Here is a 26,891-nt window from a genome sequence, read left to right on the forward strand (position 1 = left end):
ATCTCATCATCATCATCATCTGGATGGTTGCTGACCAGGATCATCCATCCATTTGTCATCATCACCAACTATTGCTATTAATAACACACTTGTGAGCAAAACTACCCAGAGTCCTTACATTAGCTCTGGGTCAGCGCTCATGAAGGATTAGACAACCCAGTACCAATATTATGTACACATCCTGTGCTCGCCCCCTCATGGTGAAGGCTGTATCATACACTGTCTAGTGAAACAGCTGAAATTTAGGGAAAAAAAACGCAGCATCAAAATGTACTGTGTGGTTGCTAATGAATCTTATCTCAGTCTAATCCTTCTGTCTTATCTGAGGTGCCTGCAGACATGTAGCATGTGTGTTTTCGGAGGGTATTGTGTGTCCTGGAGACAAATGTAACCAGAGTAGGGGAATAGTCTGCAGGACAAAATGTGCTTGTGACTGGAATCCGATGTGGTATCAGCTGTTGGTGTGAGCGGTGCTGCTTCAGTGTCAGTAATGACTTGATTTGATGTTGAACACTGATCCTAGATCGTTGTCGTGGTCTTGTTCTTGAGGTGTTAACATGAACATTGCTCGTCACAGGTAAATGAAAGAGTTGGAGCTGAAGGAGGGAAAGAAGTGTGAAATGTAAATTGTCTTTTTTGTACCTTGGCTTTAATTTATTAAATATATCTAAGACTGAAGCTGTGTTGTGTGCCAGAGTTTTATTTCTGTTATTGTATTTCATTAATCAGTCCAGACCTCAAAGAAATGTATTGTCTGGTCATAAATATTTGGACTATAAAAAATGTAATTCTGCACCACCACTAATGCATCTTTAAAAAATTAAATGTGTGCTTGAAAAGATGATTTTTCTGACATCTACACACACCACATAAATTGGTTAAAAGTTGCAAATTAGAGTGGCCAAAAACGGACAGAAAAAGTGGTAAAAAGGGTTGAAAGTGTCAATAATAGAACAATTAGTTTAAAATGGCAAATAATGGGCAAGACAGATGGTTAAAAGTTACAATAATGGGTCAACATTTGTGACTTTAAGTGGGAAAACTGGTGGAAAGGGTTTATAAGTGCTGAAAATGTCATGAAAGTGGAAACAATGCAGAAAAGGCATTGAAAATGATGGAGAAGTGGCAGAAATGGGAATAATGTAGCAAAAGTGATGAAAATAGGTTAAAATACGGCAAGATTGGTGTAGTTGCAGAAAACGGGCAAAAAATAGCTAAAATTGTTAAATAAAAATAAATTAAAAAAATCTTAGTTTTTTGCAGGCATCTGGAAACCCCCTCTCGGTGTCCCGACCCCAAGGTTGAGAATTCCTGCCTTAACCAACCAGAATCACTTGTTTCATTGACAGATTATAATTTATTTATTTCTATAATTCAATTTCTTATAGAACTAGACAGAGTGGAGGTTCTACACAACTGAAAACAAAACTAAGTTAAAAAAAAAAAAATGTTATATAGCGCCCCCTAGAGTCTCATAGCCGCTGTTTTGAAGACTTCCTGAAAAGTGTTACTTTCGCGCATGCGTGGTTCTGTGTGAAAGGCTCCCACGTGGGTGCTGAGGTCCATGCATCCCTGTGCAGTCAGTCAGTCAGTCAATATTCAGTCTGTAGCTCAGACAGACAGACAGAGGAACCACTTCAGTGTGTCTGTGGACAGGACGGCCCAGCACAAGAGGAACAGCTGATATTTATCCTTCATTTAACTTCCGAAGCTGCTGCATGTGAGTTTAATTCGAGCTGCTGTGTAACTTTAGCATTTAGCTTCAGCTTCAACATGAAGAACTGCAGCAGAATCATCACAGCGCACAGCAAATGATGTTTAGCTAATTAAGAACGTGCATTATTAGTTATCATGTGTATAGTAAATAATATGTCATCTGCGTGCACGTGTGTATACAGTGCATGGAGAAGCTCGTGACTATGTGATGTGGTGTTTAGTGTGACCTGCATTGTGCACACAATCAATGAGATGTTTGACCATAGTCTGGAGGTCATTTAAAGCTAAACTCTATAGCTGGTTATTTAAAATATATAGTAAAACAAAAAAACAAACTGAGTGTTTCATGTATTCTGTACCAGCCACCATGACCACAGTGACAGATGAAGCTTTTATTTTATTCTGTGTTTTTTTCTTCTGTTGGTGAACATTTTATGCTTAGGATTATTAATATCATCCCAAATCTGAGCTGTGTACAAGTTGTTGCAGTGAATGATGTACAGTGAAAATCAAGAGTCATTGTTGATGCAAAAGCCTATCAATGTGGATCCAGTAATGTATGGAATTAAAATCTTGCCTAAACCATAAACACACAGGCTCACACAATAAAAATAAAAAATAAATAAATCACATTTTACTCGGGGCCCAACAAATCACAAACAAACTCAGTGTGGTTTGCATATTCAAAACATTATTTTCAAACTAATGCATTTGTTTTTGCAAATCAGAAACATACCTATCAAACATAAATAACTCATTTTTCACATAGGAAGAAACATCAGAATTAGAAAAAAAAACTTCATTAATACCCGAGGGGTCATTGGTCAAAAAGTGGCATATTAAAGAAAAAAATTTTTTTTAAAAACAGTACTAATATTAATAATACATACACGCAGAAAACTAGGAGCAAGACTACACAAAGACAATAACGACGTGCAATATGAATGACAAGGTGCATCGATGGCCATGAGAGTGGCAAATGCTTATGTATAAGTTAGAAATAATAAAAATATAATACATTTGTAAACAGATTATTTACATTTTAAATTTTAAACACGCCTTCAATTACAAAAAATAACCCTCAGTACAAAAAATGTCAACATTATGGTGCCCTAGTCTGCACTTCACTGTATAAATGATATACTGTACGCGACATCTAAGGCACCAACAATATCGAAGTTATGAATGAAGACTTGTGTCTATCTTTTCACCCTCAGTCATGGCCGTGGTGAGGTTCTACAGTAATGAAGCTCTGACCAGCCGGGCCTTCCACAGGGCCATCAAGCTCTACCCACATCTGCTGATCACCACTGAGCTGTGCTACAATGTGGAGCTGACAGGTGCGTGTGCACCAGCATCCAACGTGCTGACGTAAATGCTGAACCATTATAATGACTGTCCTGGCTTTATGGTGCAGGGTGTGAGAGCCTCAGTGCGGAGGAGAAGGAGGTTCTCCGGTGGCTGTTCAGACGTCCTCTGCAGACGGAGCCGCTGACTGATAAACCAAACCTCTCAGAAGGCAGCGGGAGGAAACTGGTAGAGATTGGACCCAGGTACCAATGAAGCGGGCTGACTGGTTATTACCATAATTTCCGGGTATAAAGCGCACTGTGTTATTGGCTGCATTACGATAATTTAGCAGTTTTCAAAGAAAAATCCACACCGCAGCCTAACGTAGGCCACACACTATTGGCTGATGAGGGTGCCCGTCAGACGTCTCAAGCAGGTAGGCGGGCTGCTGTACTCAAGTTAGGTTTTACGAAAACGTCCGTGTTTCAACTGATGTTTCCTTTACTCCTTGAAGTCTCCTCCTCACTGCCCCACGTCTACATATCAGTCCATTTACAGCTTCTTATGCTCACTTTTTACTGGAACCAGACTGATGCACCGCTTTGTCCGCTTCTTACCGTGAACTACCGCGGAGCGATCACAGCGAGTCGGACTCAGTCAGAATACGGACGCGATCGCTTGTGAACAAATCCTATGTGGTGATTTGGTAACTTCATGCTGTTCTGCTACTATTACAAACTGGCTGACTTCTACTGTAGCGTCTCCATTAGCCTCAGAGTCCAGAACACCGATCAATCCTGAACAAACCTAACGCTGTGATTTAACAACTTTATGCTCTTTATCTTTCTGTTACAAACTGACTGACTTTTACTTCATTTACGCTGCTGCTGCTTTTCTCTCTCTCTCTCTCTCTCTCTCTCTCTCTCTCTCTCTCTCTCTCTCAACATTTCTCCACGTTGTTGCTATGATGAGGGAATGTGCATCATGACAAAATGAGTGATCAGAATAATTGAGTGCGAGCAAGAACAATTTAATGTTAACAATTTCATTGTTCCGTCTAGTCTAATGTGACGGAGCTCAATTTTGTGGTGGCATGAAGCTTATAAAACCGGGAAAAATCCACAATTTAGTCGCGTCTTTGTTTAAGCCGCAGGGTACAAAACGTGAGAAAAAAGTAGATAAATAGTTTTACTTTAAAGTAAGTTCATATGTTTAATAGCACGGCTAAAAAAGCAGATAATTAACGTGTGCTCGATAAATAATTATTGATTATGCCTGTAGTAGTGGTCAGTACAAAAAAAAAGATTAAAAAGAGAGTTTAAACAAGCCGTGCACGCCTGGAAGTCCCTTTTGTGTCCAAGTTTGCCACAATTATTATAACGGTACTGAATAAAAAAGGAAAAAAAAACAGAAAAGCCCCCCTACGCTGCTGAAAACACACCGTAGGGGGCGACACCGCACCATAGGGGATACAAATTACAACGTCTGGAGCCCCTACGCTCAACAGCGCTGGCGAGAACTCTGCACTGAAAGAAGTTTGATGGAGGTTCTCTTCATGTTGTTGCGTTTTCAGGTTGAACTTCTCCACTGCCTGGTCCACTAATGCCGTGTCCATCTGCCAGAGTGCCGGCCTCTCCACCGTCACCAGAGTGGAGCTGTCTCGCAGGTTTCTTATCGAGGTATTACCACACACACACATGAACACGCACACCTCTTAATGCCCCTGATGTGACCTGTGTGTGTTTTGCTCAGCCCAAGGATGGAGAAAGCATGAACAAACTGAATGGAGACATAAACAAACTGACTGACTGCCTGTATGACAGCATGACCGAGTGCATCTACCAGCAGCCCATCAGCTCGTTCACCGTGGAAACCAAAGCCCAGGAGGTGTTTGAGGTGGACATCCTGGGAGAAGGTCGTAGTGCACTGGAGAAAGCCAACAGTGACCTGGGTGAGGACGGCTTTTCTCAGAGCTCTGATCAGTTCCAGGTCTGACTCTCAGAGTCCTGTAGAGTTGACCTGTGTCCTTCTCTATCTCTTTGTTCTTTTCCTCTCTGCGCTCTCAGTCCTTCAGCTGTCTGTGAGTACACTGTGTGTGTGTGTGTGTGTGTGTGTGTAAGAGCGTCACATGATGCATGATTGTTTGGATGCCTAAAGTCACATGATGGCAGTGATGTTACTGATTTTCTCCTGTGTCTGTGATGTCTGCTTTAAGAAATGCAGTTACAGACTCTTAACTTAACTCTGCACATGTAAACTGGAGATACAGTGTTTAAAAAAGACTTGAAGTTCCCTTGACATTGTTATGTAAATGACACAGTTCTGTGGCAATTCATTAGTGTCCGTAGCAGTTCAGCTGCAGTGCACTGCATTTGTTTACTAAAGGGAGCACACTTGAATAATATTTTCATTAATAGTTTGCGCCTTTTTGTTTATTTGCATTCAAATAATATAACTTTTTAATATTTTGTGTTGTGCAAACATAGTTGATTTCAGTGTTTGAATTATTTTATTTACAGTGCATACGGAAAGTATTCACAGTGCTTTGCTTTTCCCACATTTCATCATGTTACAGCCTTATTCCAAAAGGGATTAAATTCACTTTTTTCCTCAATATTCTACAGATAAGACCCCATAATGACAACTTAAAAACGTTTGTTTGAGATTTTTGGCAAATTTATTAAAGATAAAAAATGAAGAAATCACTTGTACATAAGTATTCACACCTGAACTCCGCTTTAATGTACCTTGACTCTTATCTGACCACACATTTAACATACACACCACAGATGTGCTCACATCATTACTAATGTTGTCACTTTACTTTTTTTTTTTTGCAAACTAGTTTTCTTTCTTTAGGGAAAGACACTGAGAGGTTGATCTGTATTAAAACGCCTACTAACGTCTTTTGTGAAGTTCCCTGGATACAAACCTGTGGCAAATTGCTCTTGTGAGCATAGGGTCGGGGGTTCAATCCCAGGCTCAGTTTTTTTTTTTTGGACGTCGATGTGACTCTGGCGACTATATTACATTAAAAATCAATATAAATGATGCAATGTCAAGCTGCCTTCACTGTCTTTATAGCCATTGTAATGGGAGGGCTCTCTTTGCATGAGCCCTCTTCTGCTGCCACGTCTCAGACACATTTTATTAATATTATTAAACGGTCGTCATGTCCCTGGCGTGATGAAACGACCAAAAAGCGGGACTAATCACAGGTGATTTAAGCGACTATAGTCACTGAAGAACGGGCTCATATTCTACAAACGCTGGCTTATTTCACCCATCAGGGTGAGCTCTTCTGGGTGGTTGTCATGGTAGCTCGAGTAATCTCTGCTCCATTGATGATGGCTTTTTATCGCGCGGGTGCACTAAAGTAACCCAAGGTTTACATACTCGGGGTTGATTGACCCTCTTCGTACCAGCTGTAATGGAATCAGATACCCAGAGTTTTCCATTGTATGTGGACCCAGAGTTTGTGGATAAACTCAGAGTTTGTTAACCCTCCTTTATGGAATACCCCCAGTGCAGTGAGGTCAGTAATCACTCAGTCAACATTGCATGACTGTATTCAAATAGTTTTTGATTGACTGCAACATGCATCTTCACCTCTCACAGTCCTAATGATTTTTGTGCAGACTGCTGCAAATTCTGCCTGACTACAGTAGAGATTGTGTTCAAAATGGGGGAACAAAATCTAGTGGTACCCTGGCCTAAAAAGCCTCTAGTCAACCCAGTTGGCTCAGTGACAGATAATTTAAGGTTTTATTTATTTAAAAGAAGTTTCCTGAGTGTTAAAACTAGGTTATAATCAGACACATCTCAGTAAATCAGCTGATTTCCTTCATCAATGTAGACAAACAATTGGCCTTTTTACCTAATGTCACAGTTACATCACATGACCTAATGAAAGGCCTCAAATCAATACAATCACTGTCACAAGACCAGGTAAGTTATTATGTTTGTGTCTAATCAGAGGATTGAGTGTCCATCTAATGACTGAGGTCTACAGTGCAGGGAGTTGTAGTTTATTTAATAATTGCCTGGAAAAAAGCTTTTAAAGTGACTCTAGCATCAGTGATGAAGTGTGAATTGTTCTCTGTGAACCTAAAGACTTAGTCTTATTTAAAAAGGGACTAACACTCAATGTTTGACACAGTTTTACAATTAGAATTCACACTGTGGACTTTTCATTATTATTATTTGATTTTTTTTCCCATTTATTTATATTTTGGTCTGTTTATTATATACCATCTGTATTTATTAATGGTGCGTGTAGATTTTACTGTGTTTCCAAGAGAAGATTGTGCATTTTTGCGTAGTGTTACTAAATATTATATTCCATTATGTTAAAGTGTGTATAACAACTAGTTCATGTTAATGCTGCATAGGTTATGTGAGTACCAAAGCTAACTTGGTTATGTTTGTGTGATATGGTTTTTGTGGTGCTTGTGCATTTACTGTTGATTCACTGTGTTTTTTTTTTTTTTTTCTTTTTTGCAAATGTTTGGTTCCTGCTAAAGTTTTTTCATGTGGTTAATATTGATCAGCAGAATATTTTACATACCTCTACATATCCAAAGGGAGCAAGAAGGAGGACAATAATGCTGAGTATAATGAAGTTGAAACTAACATATTGGACAACACGAGTAAGAGGTTGTTTTCTAATAGTTAAGCATGTCCTTGTTGGTTTATGACAGGATTGGCCTTTGACTCCTGGGATCTGGACTATTACACATCAATGTTCCAGAGAGTCAGAAGAAACCCCACCAGTGTGGAGTGTTTCGACCTGGCCCAGTCCAACAGGTAAGGCTTCCTGTTTGCAGCAGTCTGTGGTTGGTTTGTCCGATGCTGTTCAGCTCCACAGTTAAGTTTTTTTGTGTGTCTCCTCTGGTTCCAAGCGAGCACAGTCGTCACTGGTTCTTCCGAGGCCGGATGGTGATTGATGGGCAGGAGCAGAAGGAGACGCTGTTCAGCCTGATAATGGACACGCAGCTGCACAGCAACCAGAACAACGTCATCAAGTTCTGTGACAACAGCAGGTACAGCAGACACACACATGTTGTGAAGCTGTGTTTGTAGACTCGCTGTGAAAAGTGTGTGTGTGTGTAGTGGCATCGAAGGAGTAGAGCTCCAGTGTGTCTACCCCAAAGACCCGACCCAAGCAAGCGTGTACGAGACACGCCGCTCACTACGACACGTCATCTTTACCGCAGAGACGCACAACTTCCCCACAGGTACGGACGCACTAAACATAATGGCCCTCATTTATCAACCTTGCTTGAAAACAGGTGCAAATCTGAGTGCACATTGTGTCGTACGACAGGATCAACGTGGGATTTATGAAACATTTATATCTGACCAATCCCAGCGTACAAATGATCAGGTGTTGATAAATGCGACGGATGAATTTGATCGTCATTAACATGTTACACCCTCAAATATTCCTAGTTCGGAGACACCGCCCACTGAGGGCAAACAAACATTTATACAAAATGTAAAATAAACGTTCCACAGATGAAAGACAGCATCCTCACAGCTGAGGTGAAGAAAAACAAAGATGTGCTTTTTGGTAGTGTGAAAACTGGATTTTAAGGAGCTCTTTTTAAACGCTCTATGGAAGATTGAAACAGCGTTTCCATATTGGAATGGACTCGGGCTGAGGTTTGAATTTTATTCTCAATAACTAACGTAATCAACACCTAATGATGATTTAAATGAACATTTACTCACCCACAGCCTAAAAGCGTTAATCCCTGCTATTTGATTGAGACAATTTTTTACATTTTGGTCAACAAAAGGTAGACGAGTCAGGCTAGGTAGCACCTGTTTAATACTTTATTTTCAGAATCAGATTTTGCTCTGCTACAACACAAATCCACTCACTCATGTTTGTGGACACGAGGTCAGACCTGTCGAGAGATCTGATCGTAGCGTACGTTCACATCAGAATTGATAAATACAAAAGCTTGCGTGAATTTGGTCGAAAGCACGTCGTACGCTCAGATCTGAACGTACGAACTGTTGATAAATGAAGGCTGATGTGAGCACTTCAGACTCTGTTGGTGGAAATACAGATTTTCACTCTGGTGCGATTTTATCTTCAGGTGTAGCACCGTTCAGTGGTGCCACCACAGGAACCGGAGGTCGAATCCGTGATGTCCAGAGTGCTGGAAAAGGAGGACACGTCATTGCTGGAACTGCAGGATACTGCTTTGGAAATTTGCACATTCCAGGTTTTTTTTTAATTTTACAGTAAAAAGCTCCCATTCATAAATCCATGGGAATGTTTCAAGGTTAAGGTTTTTGACAGGGTTTTAATTTGATGGGCAAATCCTGCTAACTTCATAGTCAGTGCAAAAGTAAAAAGACTTTAAATTCAACAAATGAATCACTTCACTTGACACATCCCTTGTTCCCAGGCTACTCCCTGCCATGGGAGTGTGAAGGGGACGGGTGGGAGTATCCATCCAGCTTCGCTCCTCCTCTGCAGGTGGCCATCGAAGCCAGCGATGGAGCGTCAGATTACGGCAACAAGTTTGGAGAACCTGTGCTTTCAGGTGGGAATCCTGTTGGTGTTTATAAGTTAAACGCAATAAATGGAGTAAATATTAATTATAAGGGATGACTCATGTTTTAAACAAAGGATTAAAAGTAATGTTACCAGATTTATGTCAAACGTTTTTGTTTAAATTACATCAAATGATCAAGATCAATTAATATGTTCAAAAAGAATGTGAACTGTATTGAGACAGAAGTGTAACTGTGTTGTGATTTTAAATTGTTTGTGGCAATGACCGCTTTGCAGTTTGCCTTGGTTTAATGTAATCATTTTTTTATAGTGGAGGCAGGTGTTATACGTTTTACTTCTTTCTGCTCCTTTTCATTCATATTGAATTTTTTTTTTTCAATGTGGAGGAGAAAGAAATTTGTTTTAATGTCTTGAATTAAATAAATAAACAAATATGGAAAACGATTAAATCACTTTTTATTCCTTAACTTGCTTTTTGTAAAATTGTGAGGCTGGTAAAATTCCGGCCTCTTAAAATCTCTCCTACATTTTGTCAGGCTTTGCTCGATCCTTTGGGATGCGACTAGCTAACGGCGAGCGGCGCGAGTGGATTAAGCCAATCATGTTCAGTGGTGGCCTGGGATCAATCGAAGACACGCATGTGAAGAAGGACGAGGCCAAATCTGGTAATGAATTTACACTCCGTGTGAGATACAAGTTAAATTAATTCAGCCGTTATTTATAAACCCAAATCAATTGCTGAATCAGAGCTTCTCACAGTCTCTTTGCTCCTTTATCTCTTTGGTCGATAGGAATGGAGGTGGTGAAAATTGGAGGGCCGGTGTACAGGATTGGAGTCGGAGGTGGAGCGGCGTCTTCTGTTCAAGTACGGAGATAAAATAAAACACTTGCCTGAGCCTAAGGAAATGTGAAAGTAACTGTACAGACCAAAGGGAATAAAAAAAACATGTTTTTGGAAATTCAAAAAATGTAACCATCAATCATTATTTTAAAAAAATGTTTCTGTTGACATTTTTATGCAACTATGATTTTTTTTTTTTTTGCTTGTAGGTGCAGGGTGACAACTCCAGTGACAGGGATCTGGGTGCCGTTCAGAGAGGAGACGCTGAGATGGAGCAGAAAATGAATCGAGCTCTGAGGGCGTGTCTGGAGAGGAGTGATGGAAACCCAATCTGCAGCATACATGATCAGGGGGCGGGAGGAAACGGTACAACAATATATTTTTCAGTTGTGCAACAGGACTTTAAATGAGTCAAAACTGAAAGGATTGAATCTTTCTGGTTTTTAGGAAACGTCTTGAAGGAGCTGAGTGAGCCAGCAGGAGCTGTCATCTACTGCAGCAGATTTAAGGTAAATTAGCAAGTAGGGCTGGTTGATATATTGAGACTCTAGATATATCAAATTTTCTGTTTTGACGACATAGAAAATGACAATATTGCCTATATTGATGTTTTTTTTTTGTAGCTTATTTTGTAAAAAAAAAAAAAATACTCTCATATCAGCATGAAAAGCTCAGTTAGATGAATTTTTGAGTGCATTCTCACCCAGAGCTTCCCCTAAACAGGCCACGCTACAGAACTCACTCACACGTACTGTCCCTTAGAGGAGAAATAGCCAAAAGTGGAACATATTGTGCAACTGTTGGTTAATAAATGTGCCTGTGTGGAGTTATTCTTTAGCAAATTTAACCCTGAATTGTCTTTCTGTTAAGACTTCATTTGAATTAAAGTTATTTAGATTTATATCGTATATCACCATTTTGAGTAAAACTATGGATATATGATTTTTGCTCCATATTACCCAGCAATAGCTGCAAGACATGTAAAATGGAGCCTGAGTGAAAGTTCTCTCTGTGTTTCTTTCTTGGCATTTAGAAAGGCGACCCCACCCTGAGTGTGTTAGAGCTGTGGGGGGCCGAGTATCAAGAAAGCAACGCTCTACTGCTCCAGCCGTCAGACCGGTCCTTCCTGCAGAGAGTGTGTCAGCGGGAGAAGTGTCCCGTTGACTTTGTTGGGAACATCACAGGAGATGGCAAGGCGAGTTCCCACCCATGTTCTACTGACATGCACAGCTCCTTATTGATCAGTTCTCTGTAGTGACAGTTGTTGGTGACAGAGTTCCAAAGGTAGAGCCTTGAGTTTTATTCTCCATCTGAATCCTCACACAGATCGTGCTGGTGGATGATGAGGCGAGCCGTGGCGAGCAGGTAGAAGGACGTCATCCAGTTGACCTGCAGCTGGAGTGGGTTCTTGGGAAGATGCCGCAGAAGGAATTTAGGATGGAACGACTGTCCCGAGCTCCTGAGCCGCTGACTCTCCCTGCAGGGCTGACTGTGAGGGACGCTCTGCACAGAGTTCTACGTTTGCCTGCTGTGGCGTCCAAGCGTTACCTCACCAACAAGGTCTGCACCTGCCATCCATTCACTGTCATATGGTTTAAAGTGAATCATGACTGTTTGATTTCATCTGTCCTGCTGTTAGGTGGACCGATCTGTGACAGGTTTGGTCGCCCAGCAGCAGTGTGTGGGTCCTCTCCACACCCCGCTGGCTGATGTGGCCGTCGTCGCTTTGTCACCTTTCAGCCTGCAGGGGGCGGCCACCGCCATTGGAGAGCAGCCAATCAAAGGGCTGGTGTGTCCCGCTGCTGGAGCTCGCATGGCAGTCGGAGAGGCTCTGACCAATCTGGTATTTGCAAAAGTCACTGCGCTGAAGGTGAGCCGTTAACAGAGACGTACTGTATGACAATATGAACCACTGACTGGCAAATCACTCTCACGTTTTGCACGAAACCCAGCACAGCTGTGTGATTGGAGGTGCAAAGCTTCTGCTGTGATGTGATGTCATCACCATTTTTATCAAAACTCATAACAGATAAACTTGTCTTTGTTCTAGTCCATCTTTACATTTGAAAGCGGTCATGATAATCTAAACCACTTTTCCACACAACACATTTAAAATACCGTTCTCTGCATCTTTTTCAATCACATGATAACATGATCACTACTGGAAACATAACACGTAGTGCGAGAACTTGACAGTGTTATGGGTAGAATTGCACATTTTTGTCCTTTTGTTACTTTTTCTAGACATTCAATCACCTGTTATGCGTGAGAATGTCCCACACATGCAAGTCGTGCATTTCCGTGTCATGTTAAGACGTGATTTTAAATAAAGAGAAATGAATAAAAAAGTTGTTTGATTGCTTTCTCCGATTCAGATTGTTTTTTTCTGTTTAAAATTGCCAATTCCGCTTTTCCGTCCATTTTTCACGATCACAGAAAATCTCAGGCCCACACTGGCTACTTGTGTTGTGTTTGGATTTAATTGTGTGTTGTTGTGTGTTTCAGGATGTAAAGTGTAGCGGTAACTGGATGTGGGCTGCCAAGCTGCCGGGAGAGGGGGCGTGCCTATGGGAGGCCTGTAAAGCCATGTGTGAGGTGATGGGTGAGATGGGAGTGGCCATCGATGGAGGAAAGGACTCACTGAGCATGGCTGCAAGGGTGGGCAAAGAGACGGTCAAAGCTCCAGGTACGCTCACACAGTAAGAAGCACATTATTAACACGTCTCATATACAGTGTTTGGTTCTTAATGCTTAAAACTGAGCCATCGCTCACAAAAGGTCTAACCATGTTTAATAGTTTTCACGCACCATCCTGTGATTAGTGTTTATCCTCAGTGAGTAACATTATGGGGTTGGATATGGTGAAAACTTTAATTCAATCAATTCAAATGTGTCACTGTTCACATCAATACTCTGAAATTTAAGCGCAGTAAAAAAAAATAATAATAATAAAATATAAATATATATATTTATATTTATTTACAGCAAAGGGCGCATTCTATTTCGAATTTGAAATTCAAGACGCACCACCGTGTTTTAAATCAGAAGTGTGGAAGCATTTTGGCTTCCCCAAGACAAAATGAAAGAGGTGAGAAAGAAAGAACATGTGAAATCCAAGGTAAGAGGGGCTCAGAGAGGAAAGAGAGAGAATGAAAGCCATAGTTTGTTTATTTATATTATTTGTTTGATGCAGGATTTGTTTTAAAGTCCAATTGTTAAGACACAAAATACATTTTCAGTTGCACTTTTAAAAAGAAAAGGAACTATTATGTCGTTTTGCATTGTTTACTGTAGAGGCAGAATTTAAATGAATAGGCTTCTTCTTCATTTGTAATATTTCTTTCTTTATTTCATTCAGGATTTATTTTTAATTAAATTTCATTGTTTTGCATAGTTTATCAAGGAATTATTTTGACAATGAAAGATAAAAGAAAGTAGTACAGTATTTTTATTTAAGAAAAAAGAAATGAATATTTTTATATATCGAATATTGAATCATATCGGGAGTTGAGTGAATCGTTACATCTCTAGTTACAACAGATGTATAAGACTGTGCTGTGGTGTACTAAATACTGTCACAGATTATCAGTGAAAAACTGTGTATATTGTACTCTGTTGTTCCAGAGATGTGCAGTTGTAATTACTTTGCTGTAGATTACAGTCGCAGCTTTTCATCAGTGATTAGTGTCAGAGGGTGTCAGAAGGAAGCACATTAAAATTTCTCTTATTTTGTGCTTTTCTTTCATGTAGAATGTGTGCAGTGGCTCAAATACGGTCAGAAAAAGGCTGAGTCAAATACTCTATCAGTCATATCAATATAATGTCACCTAATGGCAACAATTAAGGATTACAGGACATCAAATAATACTGCAGCTTGCACACTGCTGGTCTAATTTTTCTTTTTTTGCCTACCAATATTTAAAATGTATTTGTCATATTCTATGACGCATTGGAGAAATGGAGCTAAGATGGTGTGTGTTCACTGGTGACCTCTTCTCTGCTTTTGTTTAGGAGCTCTGGTGATCTCAGCCTATGCAGTTTGTCCTGACATCACTGCCACTGTGACTCCTGATCTGGAGGATCCAGGTGGCGAAGGTACCGTCTCTTATCAGAGAAAACTACGTTCTAGGCCTGAAATGATTCTTCCAATAAACCGATTAGGAAAGTGAGTCGATACAAATGATCTGAGTCGACGCATTGTTTAATTAGTGTTGCTGGGCTTGATTTTTGCACTCCGCCTTGATCGCTGCCCTTGCTTGCGCTATTGAACCATTGCCTTATTACTCAAAGAAATGTGGTGCAGTGAGCTTATGTTTATGGAAAAGAAAAAGACACCAACTCTGAGGGACCACTACACACTGAACAAAAAGACAGCTCTGTGCAGCGTGTTCATTGTAATGCAGCATTTGCTTCAGCAGCACCTGAACAGTAAGCATCCATTAAAAGCATTGGACTAAAGTGACCAACTTACCAACAGGTCAGGTTTATTTTCTCTGCAGAACACCTTTACTCTAAATCAAGGCAGAATTCAACAGGTTTCAGTGCATTTAACCAGGGACAGTTCAACCGTATAAAATCCCACACAATCGCTGTAATTTTAAACATTTCAAAACAATGTTTTATATGCTGATATATTGAAAAAACATTTTTTTAATACAAAAATGGAAACCTAATTGCATAAATCTTGATAAAACTCTTAGAAATTGATAGCAAGAACTGTTACGAACTGTTATTTGTGCCTAATGTTTAAAGGAAGCTCTGTTTGTGATTGAAACATTTTGTGGTTATACACGCCCCTATTTGATATTGGTGTTAAAACTCTAGCTTCAAACATTGCATGTTATCACAGCCAAAAAAAATGTCAAATTTAAGTTGTGTTTTACTGCAAGATAAATGTCAAATTTCAGAATGGAAAACAAAGCGTGGCATATTAAAAAAACAGCAATAATAAACACGCAGAAAACTAGCAAGACTACACAAAGAGGTTGTTAGGCAAATTTAAAGCTGATATCCGGAGATTCTTTTGAAATGCGAAAAAATACCTATCTAGTCTTTTACTATGGTCTACTGCCAGTGGTCATTCATATACATTAATGTATATAAGTCCCTTCGTCGTCCTGTAGACCCTATACAAATTAAAACGAGCGCTGTGATCATCCAGCTAATAGGCTTCGACTTCCTGTTTTTGAGACTGTCAATCAAAGTGAATGCGGAACTGTGCACGGAAACAAGGTGTCACAACAGCAAACAGGTGAATATGATTTTGGCTCTTACCTGACTCATAGACCTATATCAATGTGACCCGATGCAACCTTGTTATGTTCCGTGATGCGCTTGCAGAAAAGTAGAGGCGTGGCTTCTGGTAGATTGGGAGAGGCAGTGGGTGGAAGTGGAGCTTTAATGTTGCTTATTAGGAATTAAAAGTAATACAATTTAAAATGTTGTGAAATTAATTTGTTAGATTGTTGTTTATTTGTTTTGTGCAGTAAAAAGAGCTCAAAATAAAATTTGTGTCATGTTAATCTGTTAGTTATGGAAGAACTGCAAAAACTGTGATTTCTCTTACATGATTAATTAGTTAGAAAAATGGATGGATTAGTTGATTACTAAACTTACCTTTCCCTCCTACCTGAACTGCTTTCATCCTAAGGTGTAACACTCAGTAATGGACAGTCTGACACTGGCTTTGCGTCCTCACCTGCAGGTGTGTTACTGTGGGTTCCTCTCAGTCCAGGACGTCATCGTCTTGGAGGATCTGCCCTGGCTCAGTGTTACAGCCAGCTGGGAGACTGTTCTCCTGACCTGGAGCTGCCAGGACTGCTGACGGCTGCCTTCAACACCACACAGGGACTCATACAAGGTCAGATTGTGCTACATCATGCCCTGTAACTGGTTCTTTAACTGTTATCAGTCTAATGTCCTGATGCACAGCCATGTTTTTGTATGTTGAGAGCCACCTTGTGGTTAAACCAGGGTTTTTCAACCTTGGGGTCTGACCCCATGTGGGGTCGCCTGAAATTTAAATTAGATCGCCTGGAAAACTGTATTATATACTTTTACTTTCTCAAATATAAATTTAGTTAAAATGAAATGAAGAAAAAGAAAAAAATCAGGTATAAAAATATCTGAGCTGGTGCATCTTGTCGCTTTGTGTGCTAATCCTGGCTAATCTGTATTTGTTACACAGTATAACAAATGTGATAAAAACTAATTATAGATAAACATTTGTGATATAAAAATGGTTTGGCTTGGTTTTTGTCCTTTCAGATGGTCTTCTGAGTGCAGGGCATGACATCAGTGATGGAGGACTTATCTCTTGTCTCCTGGAGATGGCATTTGCGGGAAATCGAGGAGTTAAAGTTGAGCTTGCATCAGGAGGAGCTGGAGGTTTGTGCTGTTGTCGTTATAATGTAATTAGCGCAAGCAAAGAATTCATTCTAGAGTTTGATGTGTGAACACGTGCTGCTTTTTGTATGTTGTGCAGTGATGGAGCTGCTGTTCAGCGAGGAGCTGGGATTGGTCCTTGAGGTTTCTCAGTCTGACTTTAAAACTGTGAATCAGAGATACAGCGATGCAGGCGTGCAGTGCCATCGCATCGGTTCCACCTGCGGCTTTGGACCCCAGTCTATGGTGGGACATTTTATTCAGCACAGATTGTCTTTCTTCTTCTTTTTACCTGACCGTTGTCCTCTGTTTTTTTCTATTTTCTCAGGTTAGTGTCCATGTGGATGGTGAGGAGGTGCTGAGGGAGCCACTGCCCGATCTCCGAGCTCTGTGGGAGGCCACCAGCTTCCAATTGGAGCGTCTCCAAGCTAATGAGCTCTGTGTAATAGAGGAAGAGGAGGGGCTGGCCCACAGGATGCAGCCCTTCTTCAAACTAACATTTGACTCCTCTGAAATGACCGCAGTCAAAGACCTCAGTAAGAAAAACGCATTATTGTGTTTTCTGTATAATTGTTTTTATATACCAATTATTTCTATCAGTTAGCTGCCTTATACAGTATTTACTTCTAAAATCATACATAAGTGTTCCACAGGTTTTTCTCCACACTGTACTTGTTGCTTGCGATTGTTTTATTTCTCTTTAATTTTTTGGACCTCATTTCTGGTTTCAGTTGCAAAGCAGCCTCGTGTGGCCGTAGTCAGAGAGGAAGGCAGCAACGGAGATCGAGAGATGTCCGTCTCTCTGTTCATGGCTGGCTTTGAGGTCAATTAAGCAAAATTCAGACTGTCTCACATTAGTTTATTTTATTTGTCGTTGTTAATCCATTTCTATTATTCACCTTTAATAAACGTGTGTGTAGGTCTGGGACGTCACCATGCAGGACTTGTGCACTGGTTCCCTCTCCCTGGAAACGTTCAAAGCTGTCGTGTTTGTCGGTGGATTCAGCTACGCAGACGTGCTGGGATCAGCTAAAGGTATTCAAACTAACACCTAAACACACAGAGAGAAGCAGATCATTCTCTTGCCTGACACCATCATGTGTCCCTAAGGTTGGGCTGCTACTGTCGCCTACAACCCAAAGGCCAAAGCTGAATTCGAGCATTTCCGGCAACGAGACGACACTTTGAGCTTGGGTGTGTGTAACGGTTGCCAGCTGCTCGCACTGCTGGGCTGGGTGGGCGACGGTGAAGATGGTGGAGGCAAGTATTGATTTGATATTGTATTTTGGTTCTATTGACTAGCAGCAGTGGTTCCCTAACTTTTGTACACTTAAAAACATAATATGTCATACACAATGTAGTCTTACAGTGAAATTTGTCTCTGAATTTTACCTATCCTGTTGAGAAATAATGTATAATAATAATTAAAAAAAAAGATTAATAATAAATAAAACGTCTTATTCAGTAATTAACCTACTGGGATTTTTTGTGAGAAACCAATCCTTTTTTTTTGGGTAAAATAAATCTATTAAACGTTTGTTGTTCATTACTTTAAAACTGTGAAATACAACTCACTGAGAAGGGTGAGGTTTGGAGGATGCACAGAACTCTGCAATGTTTGGCTGAATTTGAGAGTCTGAGTTTGAAATCATTCTCCACGTGAAGTCTTGTTCTCTATTTTGTTTTCATGTTTGTCAAAGGTGAAAATTCTCTTTCACACAAGTACGTGGTGGCAACTGGAACCAAAGTCCTGACAGCACGTTTGGCTCGTGCAAAGCAATGCACCTCGTCATATTTGTGCTTTTGTGATGAGATTGCCTCTCTGTCACCACTAGAGGGTAGTCTTACAAAGTCAATGTGTAATTTGTGGCAATGCATGGAGGCTCCTGACTACTGCTCTATTTATATTCTAGTTTCCAGTTGTCATGCCGTTTTTAATTTAAATTTAAGCACCCCATGACAATTTGTGTACCCCTGGGGGTACCCGTAACCCACTTTGGGAACCTAGGTTGATGGACTTTTGGAAATCTTTTTTTCTCTTGCTCATCTAATTTTGTCTTGTTGCTTGATCACCTCAGAGTCTGAAGTAGTGCTGACTCACAACAAATCGGGCAGATTTGAGTCGAGGTTTGTCAGCGTTGGGATCCAGAGTTCCCCGTCGGTGTGGCTCAAAGGAATGGAGGGCTCAGCTTTGGGTGTCTGGGTGGCACATGGAGAAGGTGAAGTCCAAACAGCCCTTTTGTAGTGTCAAACTGTGCACGTGATCAGTGTCACCCTGTGCACGTTTCACTTGAGAAAGGTTACTCTGCTGAACGTGTAGGTCACCTTGTTTCATCCCTACCTCCTGCAGGTCAGATGCTATTCCGTAGCGCTGAGGCCAGGGATGCGGTTATTTCGGGTGGGCTTGCCCCTCTTTGTTACCTTGACGACCAGGGCCATCCAACTGAGCAGTACCCTCTGAATCCCAACGGCTCCCCTCAGGGCATTGCCGGCCTCTGCTCCAGGGATGGGAGACACCTGGCCATGATGCCTCACCCTGAGCGCTGCACTCTGGGATGGCAGTGGCCGTGGGCACCGAGGGACATGAGACGGTCCCTCACACCATCGCCGTGGTTACGTATGTTCAGCAATGCAGCCTCCTGGTGCAGCAGCACTGAGTGACAGACACTAGCTACTTTATAAGTGTCGTTCACAGCCAGATGTAACTGTCAGCCATGTTTACAATGAGAAGAAAGCATTGTCCCTGTTACAGAGAAACTTTCTACACTTCCCATTGGCTAATTTATGTATGTAACAATTGTTTAAATTTAACATATAAACCAACTGTCACATTTGAGCATCATCAATGTTTTACTGAGACATTTGAAGCTGAGCTCGCCAATGAACTAATGAACAAATTAAACGTAACAATTAAACAAAATAAGGAATAAATATTCCATCATGTATTTACAGATGTTGCAGTACTGACGTGTCATATTTGCTTAATAAATGTTTGTAACCGTTTTCTATTTCAGAGATTATACTGTTGTCCACATGAGTCAAACTCAAGGCCCGGGGGCCAAAAACGGCCCTTTGGAGCATCAAATTTGGCCCGCAGGAGAACGTGAAAATGACAGAAAAACACGAACCATCGTGTAAACGAAACTCAACAATATGTGCAGGGGGTCTCACAGTTTTCCCGGTGCTAATATTGCATGATGGCAGTCAATTTTAATGTTAAAGTGTTAAAAAAAACATAATTTTTTTACAAAATCCTACATACATAACATTGTCCTTATTTAAATAGAATCTGGTCGCAGATCAAGGAAATTTAAAGTCAAGACCCTGTTGGAACTGATATCCGTCACTTATTGCTTGGATGTTATTGATTTCCTACATATTTTTTATTTTATAGATACGTACAAGTGCAAACTAGGGCACAATAATGTTGGAAGTACTGGTACTTGTTTTCCTGCAAAAATCTGTGGCCCTCTTAAGATCAAAATGCTCTGTATTTGGCCCCTGAACTAAAAGGAGTTTGACACCTTAAAGTTCCTATCGTGTGTGATACAATATCTGAACCACATATTGTCATTTAGACAGATAACTATTGACATCTTCTCTGTGTCAAACAGAGCAAGTGTCAATAGTTTGCATCAACTGAGAGAACAATCCAATAAAAGTCCATGTCACACAGCGTGTACAGCATGTCTCAGGCTGCGTCTGTCTGTAGAGGAATCCCTCCCGCTCCCTCCATCTCTGGTGCCATTTGCTGATTGACATTGATCACACAGATGAGCAGCAGGATTACAACCACCAGGTCGTCCAGAAGCCCGAGCAGCCCCCACAGGGAAGGGTGTGGGTGTGATTCTCTGTGAGTGGATGATGAAGACAGATTCTCCAGGGTAGGGGAAGAGATGGACACCACCGTCCCCACGCAGCAGAGAGCCACCCTGAACAGGAACATCCACACCAGCCCTCTCCTGGTGCCCAGGCCTCGAGCCAACAGGAGGAGGAGGAAGGGGGCGTCGCAGAGGTAGTCTGTTATCTAGAGAGGTCAGTGAGCATTTTTATATTTGTCATTGGGAAACAAAATCGGTAAAGAAACTTTTACCCAAATCAAACTTTGTTCAAACGACTGGTTGATAAAAGATAGATTTCAATTTACCATTAGATCTAAATAATTACTGTATAATTTCAGCTGATGTAGACTATTTGTTTTTTGCATCTCTCGATAACAGGTTTGCATGTTTATTTAATAATGCAGATAAAAAGTAGCATGTTTGGGCTCAAAAACTGAACAAAATAAAAAAGTGAATTTTAAAGCAGAACTAAGTAACTTTTTCGTAGTCCCTATGAGGGTAATACAAGTGTTTATGGGGTGCTTTGGGGGGGTTTCATCTCTCCCTGCTGTCTGACTAGAAAACAGCACTTGCAACTTTCCCTGCCTCCGACCCGGTGGCAAGACGTACTGCTTTACGGCAGCCCAATACAAACTAATGCTAGATTATGACCAGCCCCGTGGCTGCACACGGTTGTCTACAAATTCACTTGAGCCAGCAAAAAAAAAAGGCAGAAAAGACCTTTGTCCGAGGAACGGAGCAACTCCATGCAGTGACAGCTCAGAAGCAACACTATGCAATCACTCACACTGTAGTCGCGGCAACAGGCATGCACACACTAGCAAACCAGTGCCCCATCAGGCAGCACACACACAAATATCCATCCATCCATTTTCAGAGCCGCTTTGCCAGCACACACATTTCCACACTCCCTTTCGTATTACTCCTACATCATTTATTTTACTTGTCTCTCTTCCTCATACTGTTCACATGGTCACATGGGTCTATATGTGTGAAAGCACCCTTAGTGTCACTGTTGTATTAGGATTTTTCAGTGATCGGTTGCTACTGTGGGGTAGGGCAGGTGTCGGGGGTGTGGAGTGTTTACGACAGTGACATAACCAAAAGGGACCTTTAGGGGGAGCTCTAAGCACAAGTTACTTAGCAATGCTTTAAAGAAATCTAACTGATCTTAAGAGTTAGACACAATGAAGCACTGACCCCTCTTGGAGCTCCAGAATAACGTTTGTTGTAATCCGTGATTTCCCCGAGAACTATTTCTGACTGCTGATCTGATCGACTGTCGTTAAAAAGAGGACAGAGCAGGCTGACCTGCCAAAAATCACAGCCAGGTTCATTAATGGCAGCATTGAAACCAAGTCAGGTATAGAGTGAAGAGTCTTCCAGCTGCAGCTGTACCTTCTGTCTGCAGAGAGGACAGCTGATGGCGTCCAACCAAGACCCATGTCTCCAGTAGGTCATCAGACATGGAGCTGCAGATACAAACACACTTTAGTTTTTAGTTTTTTCTGACAGAATATCTGCTGAAAACTACTATTAACAAACAAGTCTTAAACATTAATGGGTAATACTTTATTTAAATTTTAATACATACGGCTGACATTACACTGTCATTATCTGTCATTAGCGTGAATAGGGTGTCTTGAAGGCTATCGTTAAGTATTGTTCAATAAATATGACACCTTTGGAGCTATGTTGGCATTTTTGGGTTAGGTGGAAGGATCTAGTGGGGTTAGGTAGGGGTTAGGCCAGAGGTGTCGAGCTGATTTTAGTTCAGGGGCCAAATATGGACCAGTTTCATCTCAAGTGGACCGCAGATTTTTTGATGGGGAAAAATAATAATTTTAACATGAATTTTGCACTAGTTTGTAATATCTGTCCCTGCAGGATCTTCACTTTAAAAAAACTATTGATTTTGTAACCAATTGTTGTGTAGAGAAATTTCATGAAATTGATTTGACGAAATTACAAGAATTTAGGAAAAAATTAAGAGTTCTTTCCACAATTTGCAATTAAAAATGACTGTATTCATGTGATATAAACAAAGGAAAATTGCAAATTGGTGAAGTTGAGATATCTACAACTGGATTATTTGGTCATTTACACAATAATTCATGTTTTCTCATTTTTACTTTCTCCTGCGGGCTGGATTGGATGCTCTAGGGCCAGATTTGGCCCTCGGGCCTAGAGTTTGACATGTGGGTAGGGTAAAGAACAACACTGAATGACAGCCTTCATGACACCTTATTCATGCTGATGACAGGTGTCATGTCATAATAATGGCGACGTAATGCCAGCCTTACGTATAAAACTTCAAGTAAAGTTACAGATTAATGGTCTGGTCTCAGTGTTAGCAGTGGTAAACTGGGTCAAGGGTTAAAGCAGGTAGTTTATAATATGGTGTGTGTTGACTGTGTTTATTGTGTGTTGTGTTTTAGGGCACAATGAGTTCACGCTGCATTTGAAAGATGCAAATCTTTAACAGATGTCCGGGTCAAATAGAGTTTGTACCCTAAAGTCAATCCTATCTGAAGTGGGTCTGATTACAGCTCAAAGGGAAGGTGTGTGTTTGGAGGTTCAATCTATTCAAAGGTAAATAGTTTGTAAAAGCACAACTACACTGTTTACCATCTACACATTGGTATAATGTGTTCTTTAGAAATGCACCAGGAATTTATGAGGTTAAGTTTGGATTAGTTCAGTTAAACTTAAAGACCTGATGTTTTCTTGTGCATGTGTGAAGAACTAACAATCATAGATCAGTCTGATCGTTTGGTTGGCTATATGCAACCTGGGTTACCATGGCAATAGTTAATGATTGAATGACATTTTGCCTTAAGGCTTTATTTACACTGATATTAGTGTGTGTGTGTGTGTGTTCGTACCACAGAACACATGCCCACAGTTGGTTTGAACTGGGAAACTAGCCATCTGCAGACACACTGGGCAGTGCATGGCTGTCCTGCTTGTGGACAGACACGACTGCAGTGACTCCTGAACAGATAAATAGAATAAAAAGACATGAGAGCAAACTTAGAAACCAACACTGCACAAATCACAGACAGCAGTTTGAATAGATGGGATGTTACAACAGTGCTATATATGCTGCTATATATAATGTGCAGAAATGCATCTATTCGGGTTCACCACTTACTTTGTAGTCCCAAACAATGTGGCCATTACTATTTGTTGGTGACAGTAACGAGCCTCAATTCAACAATAATCCTGACATTCGTTATATTTATTGCTATTGTGTTCTTTTTGGATCAAGAATCATCACTTAGCACACACCTGAAATTGGTTTACCCTTATCAAGATAGATTTTAATGTCAATAGAAGGATTTGACCCAGATTTAATTTCAGCTGACTTTCAATAATGATTAGTAGAGGCTTATCAGACAACGCTGATATAGCACGTATCAAAGACACTCTAGTGTGTTTTGATGTGCATGTGACTGTTTAACAGTGTTGGGGTCAATTGTATTTTTCAATTACAATTACATCTTTGATTATTCATGTTCAATTACAACTGAATTACAATTATAGTGAACTGCCTTCTTTCCAATTATAATTAAAATTACAATCATTTTTCTATAAAAATATTGTCATAAATATTTTTTGTGGTGAGCGTTTGTGTACCCCTCAATTTCAATTATTTAAAAAATGGTAAAATGACCCTCGAGAGATCTGACGGATGAAGGAAAACTTGATATGAAATGTTTTAATAATTAACTACGTATGTGTACGCCATAGACTTATAACATGGTTACCCAGTTTTGTGTTGATTTAAATTGTAATTAACGGTTTTTATAGAATTCCCATGCCAATTACAAAGTCAATTATCTTAACTCAATTACGATTCCAACAGTTACAGATTTTTCCATTAAAATTAGAAGTATAATTATGTTATAATTGTAAAAAATGATCAATTACATGATTACAATATAATTTACCCCCAACCTTGGTCGTGTAAACTGCATTTTAACCATTTAAACACAAACGTTTCAATTAATTTACACTAGGATAGTAAAATTGTCATTGTTTGATTAGAATAAGACATTTTTTTTTTTTTTTTGGGATAAAACAATCCTTTAGTCATTCTTTTTTTTAATATACTTTTTATTTCCAATTTTATGTTACATGAACAACAAAGAGAAAAAAAAAACAAAAAACACACAAAAAAATAAATATATAAGTGAATAAATAAATAAAGAAAAAGAAAAACATTAGGGGGATAGTGCTCCTTGTGAATATTCAGTCCTTCAGGACCAAAATATATAACATTTTTAAGTAGATAAATAAATAATAAACAATTAAAAAGCTAAATGTCAGTCAATAAAGACCTTCATTCATTTTCATAAACATCTACATTTGATATGAACTCACCTGGTGACAGCTCATGGATGTGTGTGTGTACTGTTGACGTTTTTTCCTTTCGATGACCTTATCTGACTCTGAAATTTGCAGTGTGACACAACGCGATGAATATTATTGTAAACGGATGAATATTATTATAAACAGATGAATATTATTATAAACAGGATCGCTGGTCAGCTTTTAGGTAATCAAATGACAGTAATTAGATACCATTGAATAAAAAAACACTTTTTTCTGAAATACTGATTGCCAGAATTTGAAAATGTATCTAAATTTAATAGTTGTCATTAATCTTCTTAATCCTGGAAAAACAAAACAAATCTGCATTGTGAAACAGCAGTGAATTAACTTATTAGAAACCTTACACTTCAATAAGATCAAATAAAACCAAAAGACACTTTAGTTGAAATAGTTTTAACAAATGAAATGATTTCTAGAGACAATAGAGACTCACCTGCAGAGGCACACGTGGTAAAGTGATGAAACCCTTCTCACTGCAGCTGTTTCAGAAGCAGATGCAGTAGAAGTAGAAGTGCTGCCTGAACAACATAAATGATCTACCTGTCAATGATCAACTCAAACCCACAACATCAGCTGCTCTGGGAGGCTCTGGTTGAAGGGAGCAGGGTTTTTTTTTTTTTTTTTTTTTTTTTTTTCAATAAATGTTTGCTTTCTACACCCACTCAGGTGGCAGGAGGACACAATGAGGTCGTGCCACCACTGGAGTAAACTTTTAAGGTCGAAACTTCATAACGTGTGTTTACATTGGCCGCATCTGACCTCGTCAATAATTGACTCAAAGTTGCCTCATTTTTCTCATCCTAATATGGTAGTCAAATTATAAACATTAAATACTAGTGCTGATATGGCGAAGAATACAGAAATATTGAAGTATTTGCATTAGCTTCTCATTAATTTTTGACGTACACAGCCAACATGTTTGCTCTTCAGCCTTTGGTTATCAAGAAATAGCCCAGGGAGAGTTTGTCAGACATGCACGAACTAGGAGACGAAACATAGGACAGGTTAGTACTAGTCAGTGACTTATTTATTTATCTGATAGGGACAATGCACATTAATGAGCATCTGCATTGAAACAACAAAACAGACGTAAACATGCCGGATTATAGCCACAGGGCTAAATTACATCCGTAGTCCCGAGGTCAGACATTGGCGGTTGGCAGCCCAGGGGCCATATTTGGCCCTCAGTCTAATTTTTATGGGCCCCAAAGAAAATCACAAGTTGGAAGGAATATACAGCCTGACATTATACACTGAATAACTCCCAAAATGCAACAAAGTACACACAAAATACATAAAATGTCTCAAAAAATAGGACAACAAAGACAGACAAAGCTACCACTTAAGATGACTACAAAAACATTACAGAATAGCTGCAAAGACAAACTGTCAACCCAATTACACAAAATGACAGGAAAATACAGAAAACAACAACGAAAATACTGAAAGTGACCCCAAAAATGCACAAATTGGCAGCTACAATGTAGGAAATGACAGAAAAATACTGAAAATTACGACAAGAACACAAAAAAATTACAAAAATACGCATGACAAATGACCAAAATAGACAAAACACTGTATTAATGCTCTGAATGGTCATTATTCTAAATGCTGACATGAATGTGGATCATGTGGCCCTCGAATCAGATACAATCACATTTATGTGGCCCCAGCTGTGACAGAGTTGCCCAACCCTGCCCCAGGCAGATTACAGAAAATACAACAAACAGTGTAACAGAAATGAATAAGTACAAGAAAAGTAAAATAAGTGTCACTTAATGTGCTTTAAGCCACACTTTGACTGCTATTTCAGTCCATAAAGTTAAGGTCTCGTGACTTCATTGCAACCCTGGGTAATAGTTTATGTGAGGAGTGTTTGTTTCTCTCT

General features: G+C 39.9%; 2 protein-coding genes across 2 annotated transcripts; one reads left to right on the forward strand and one right to left on the reverse strand.

The window, feature by feature from the left end:
* Nucleotides 1-1,545: 1,545 nt before the first annotated feature.
* Nucleotides 1,546-20,072, forward strand: pfas (phosphoribosylformylglycinamidine synthase). Its single transcript, XM_028444324.1, has 28 exons — nucleotides 1,546-1,720; nucleotides 2,934-3,056; nucleotides 3,134-3,269; nucleotides 4,580-4,685; nucleotides 4,759-4,957; nucleotides 7,707-7,812; nucleotides 7,908-8,048; nucleotides 8,119-8,243; nucleotides 9,114-9,242; nucleotides 9,429-9,566; nucleotides 10,075-10,203; nucleotides 10,330-10,403; nucleotides 10,589-10,745; nucleotides 10,827-10,888; nucleotides 11,413-11,574; nucleotides 11,706-11,939; nucleotides 12,019-12,249; nucleotides 12,885-13,065; nucleotides 14,391-14,474; nucleotides 16,084-16,239; nucleotides 16,647-16,766; nucleotides 16,864-17,009; nucleotides 17,092-17,299; nucleotides 17,495-17,586; nucleotides 17,684-17,798; nucleotides 17,874-18,023; nucleotides 18,842-18,982; nucleotides 19,114-20,072. The coding sequence occupies exons 2-28, from the start codon at nucleotides 2,936-2,938 to the stop codon at nucleotides 19,422-19,424; spliced, it is 3,954 nt and encodes a 1,317-aa protein (XP_028300125.1). The 5' UTR covers nucleotides 1,546-1,720; nucleotides 2,934-2,935; the 3' UTR covers nucleotides 19,425-20,072.
* LOC114461872 (E3 ubiquitin-protein ligase RNF170-like) lies at nucleotides 19,764-25,055 on the reverse strand. The gene is made up of 5 exons (XM_028444345.1): nucleotides 24,992-25,055; nucleotides 23,491-23,599; nucleotides 22,004-22,077; nucleotides 21,806-21,916; nucleotides 19,764-20,790 (listed from the first exon to the last, which is right to left on the reverse strand). Exons 1-5 carry the CDS (start codon nucleotides 25,004-25,006, stop codon nucleotides 20,455-20,457), a joined length of 645 nt encoding a protein of 214 aa, XP_028300146.1. The 5' UTR covers nucleotides 25,007-25,055; the 3' UTR covers nucleotides 19,764-20,454.
* Between the last annotated feature and the right edge of the window lie 1,836 nt (nucleotides 25,056-26,891).

Source organism: Gouania willdenowi, chromosome 4 (assembly GCF_900634775.1).
Source record: "Gouania willdenowi chromosome 4, fGouWil2.1, whole genome shotgun sequence".
Classification (NCBI taxonomy): Eukaryota; Metazoa; Chordata; class Actinopteri; order Blenniiformes; family Gobiesocidae; genus Gouania; species Gouania willdenowi.

What these genes read in the sequence shown, in the direction of transcription:
- pfas (XM_028444324.1), top strand. Translation starts at nt 2,936, where the DNA reads ATGGCCGTGGTGAGGTTCTACAGTAATGAAGCTCTGACCAGCCGGGCC. An exon ending in TCAGGGGGCGGGAGGAAACG is followed by an intron (nt 10,746 to 10,826) that starts GTACAACAATAT and finishes TCTGGTTTTTAG; the next exon opens with GAAACGTCTTGAAGGAGCTG. An exon ending in AGAGACGGTCAAAGCTCCAG is followed by an intron (nt 13,066 to 14,390) that starts GTACGCTCACAC and finishes GCTTTTGTTTAG; the next exon opens with GAGCTCTGGTGATCTCAGCC.
- LOC114461872 (XM_028444345.1), bottom strand. An exon ending in CTGTGGGCATGTGTTCTGTG is followed by an intron (nt 22,078 to 23,490) that starts GTACGAACACAC and finishes TTGTATCTGCAG; the next exon opens with CTCCATGTCTGATGACCTAC. An exon ending in ATTCTGGAGCTCCAAGAGGG is followed by an intron (nt 20,791 to 21,805) that starts GTCAGTGCTTCA and finishes TGACCTCTCTAG; the next exon opens with ATAACAGACTACCTCTGCGA.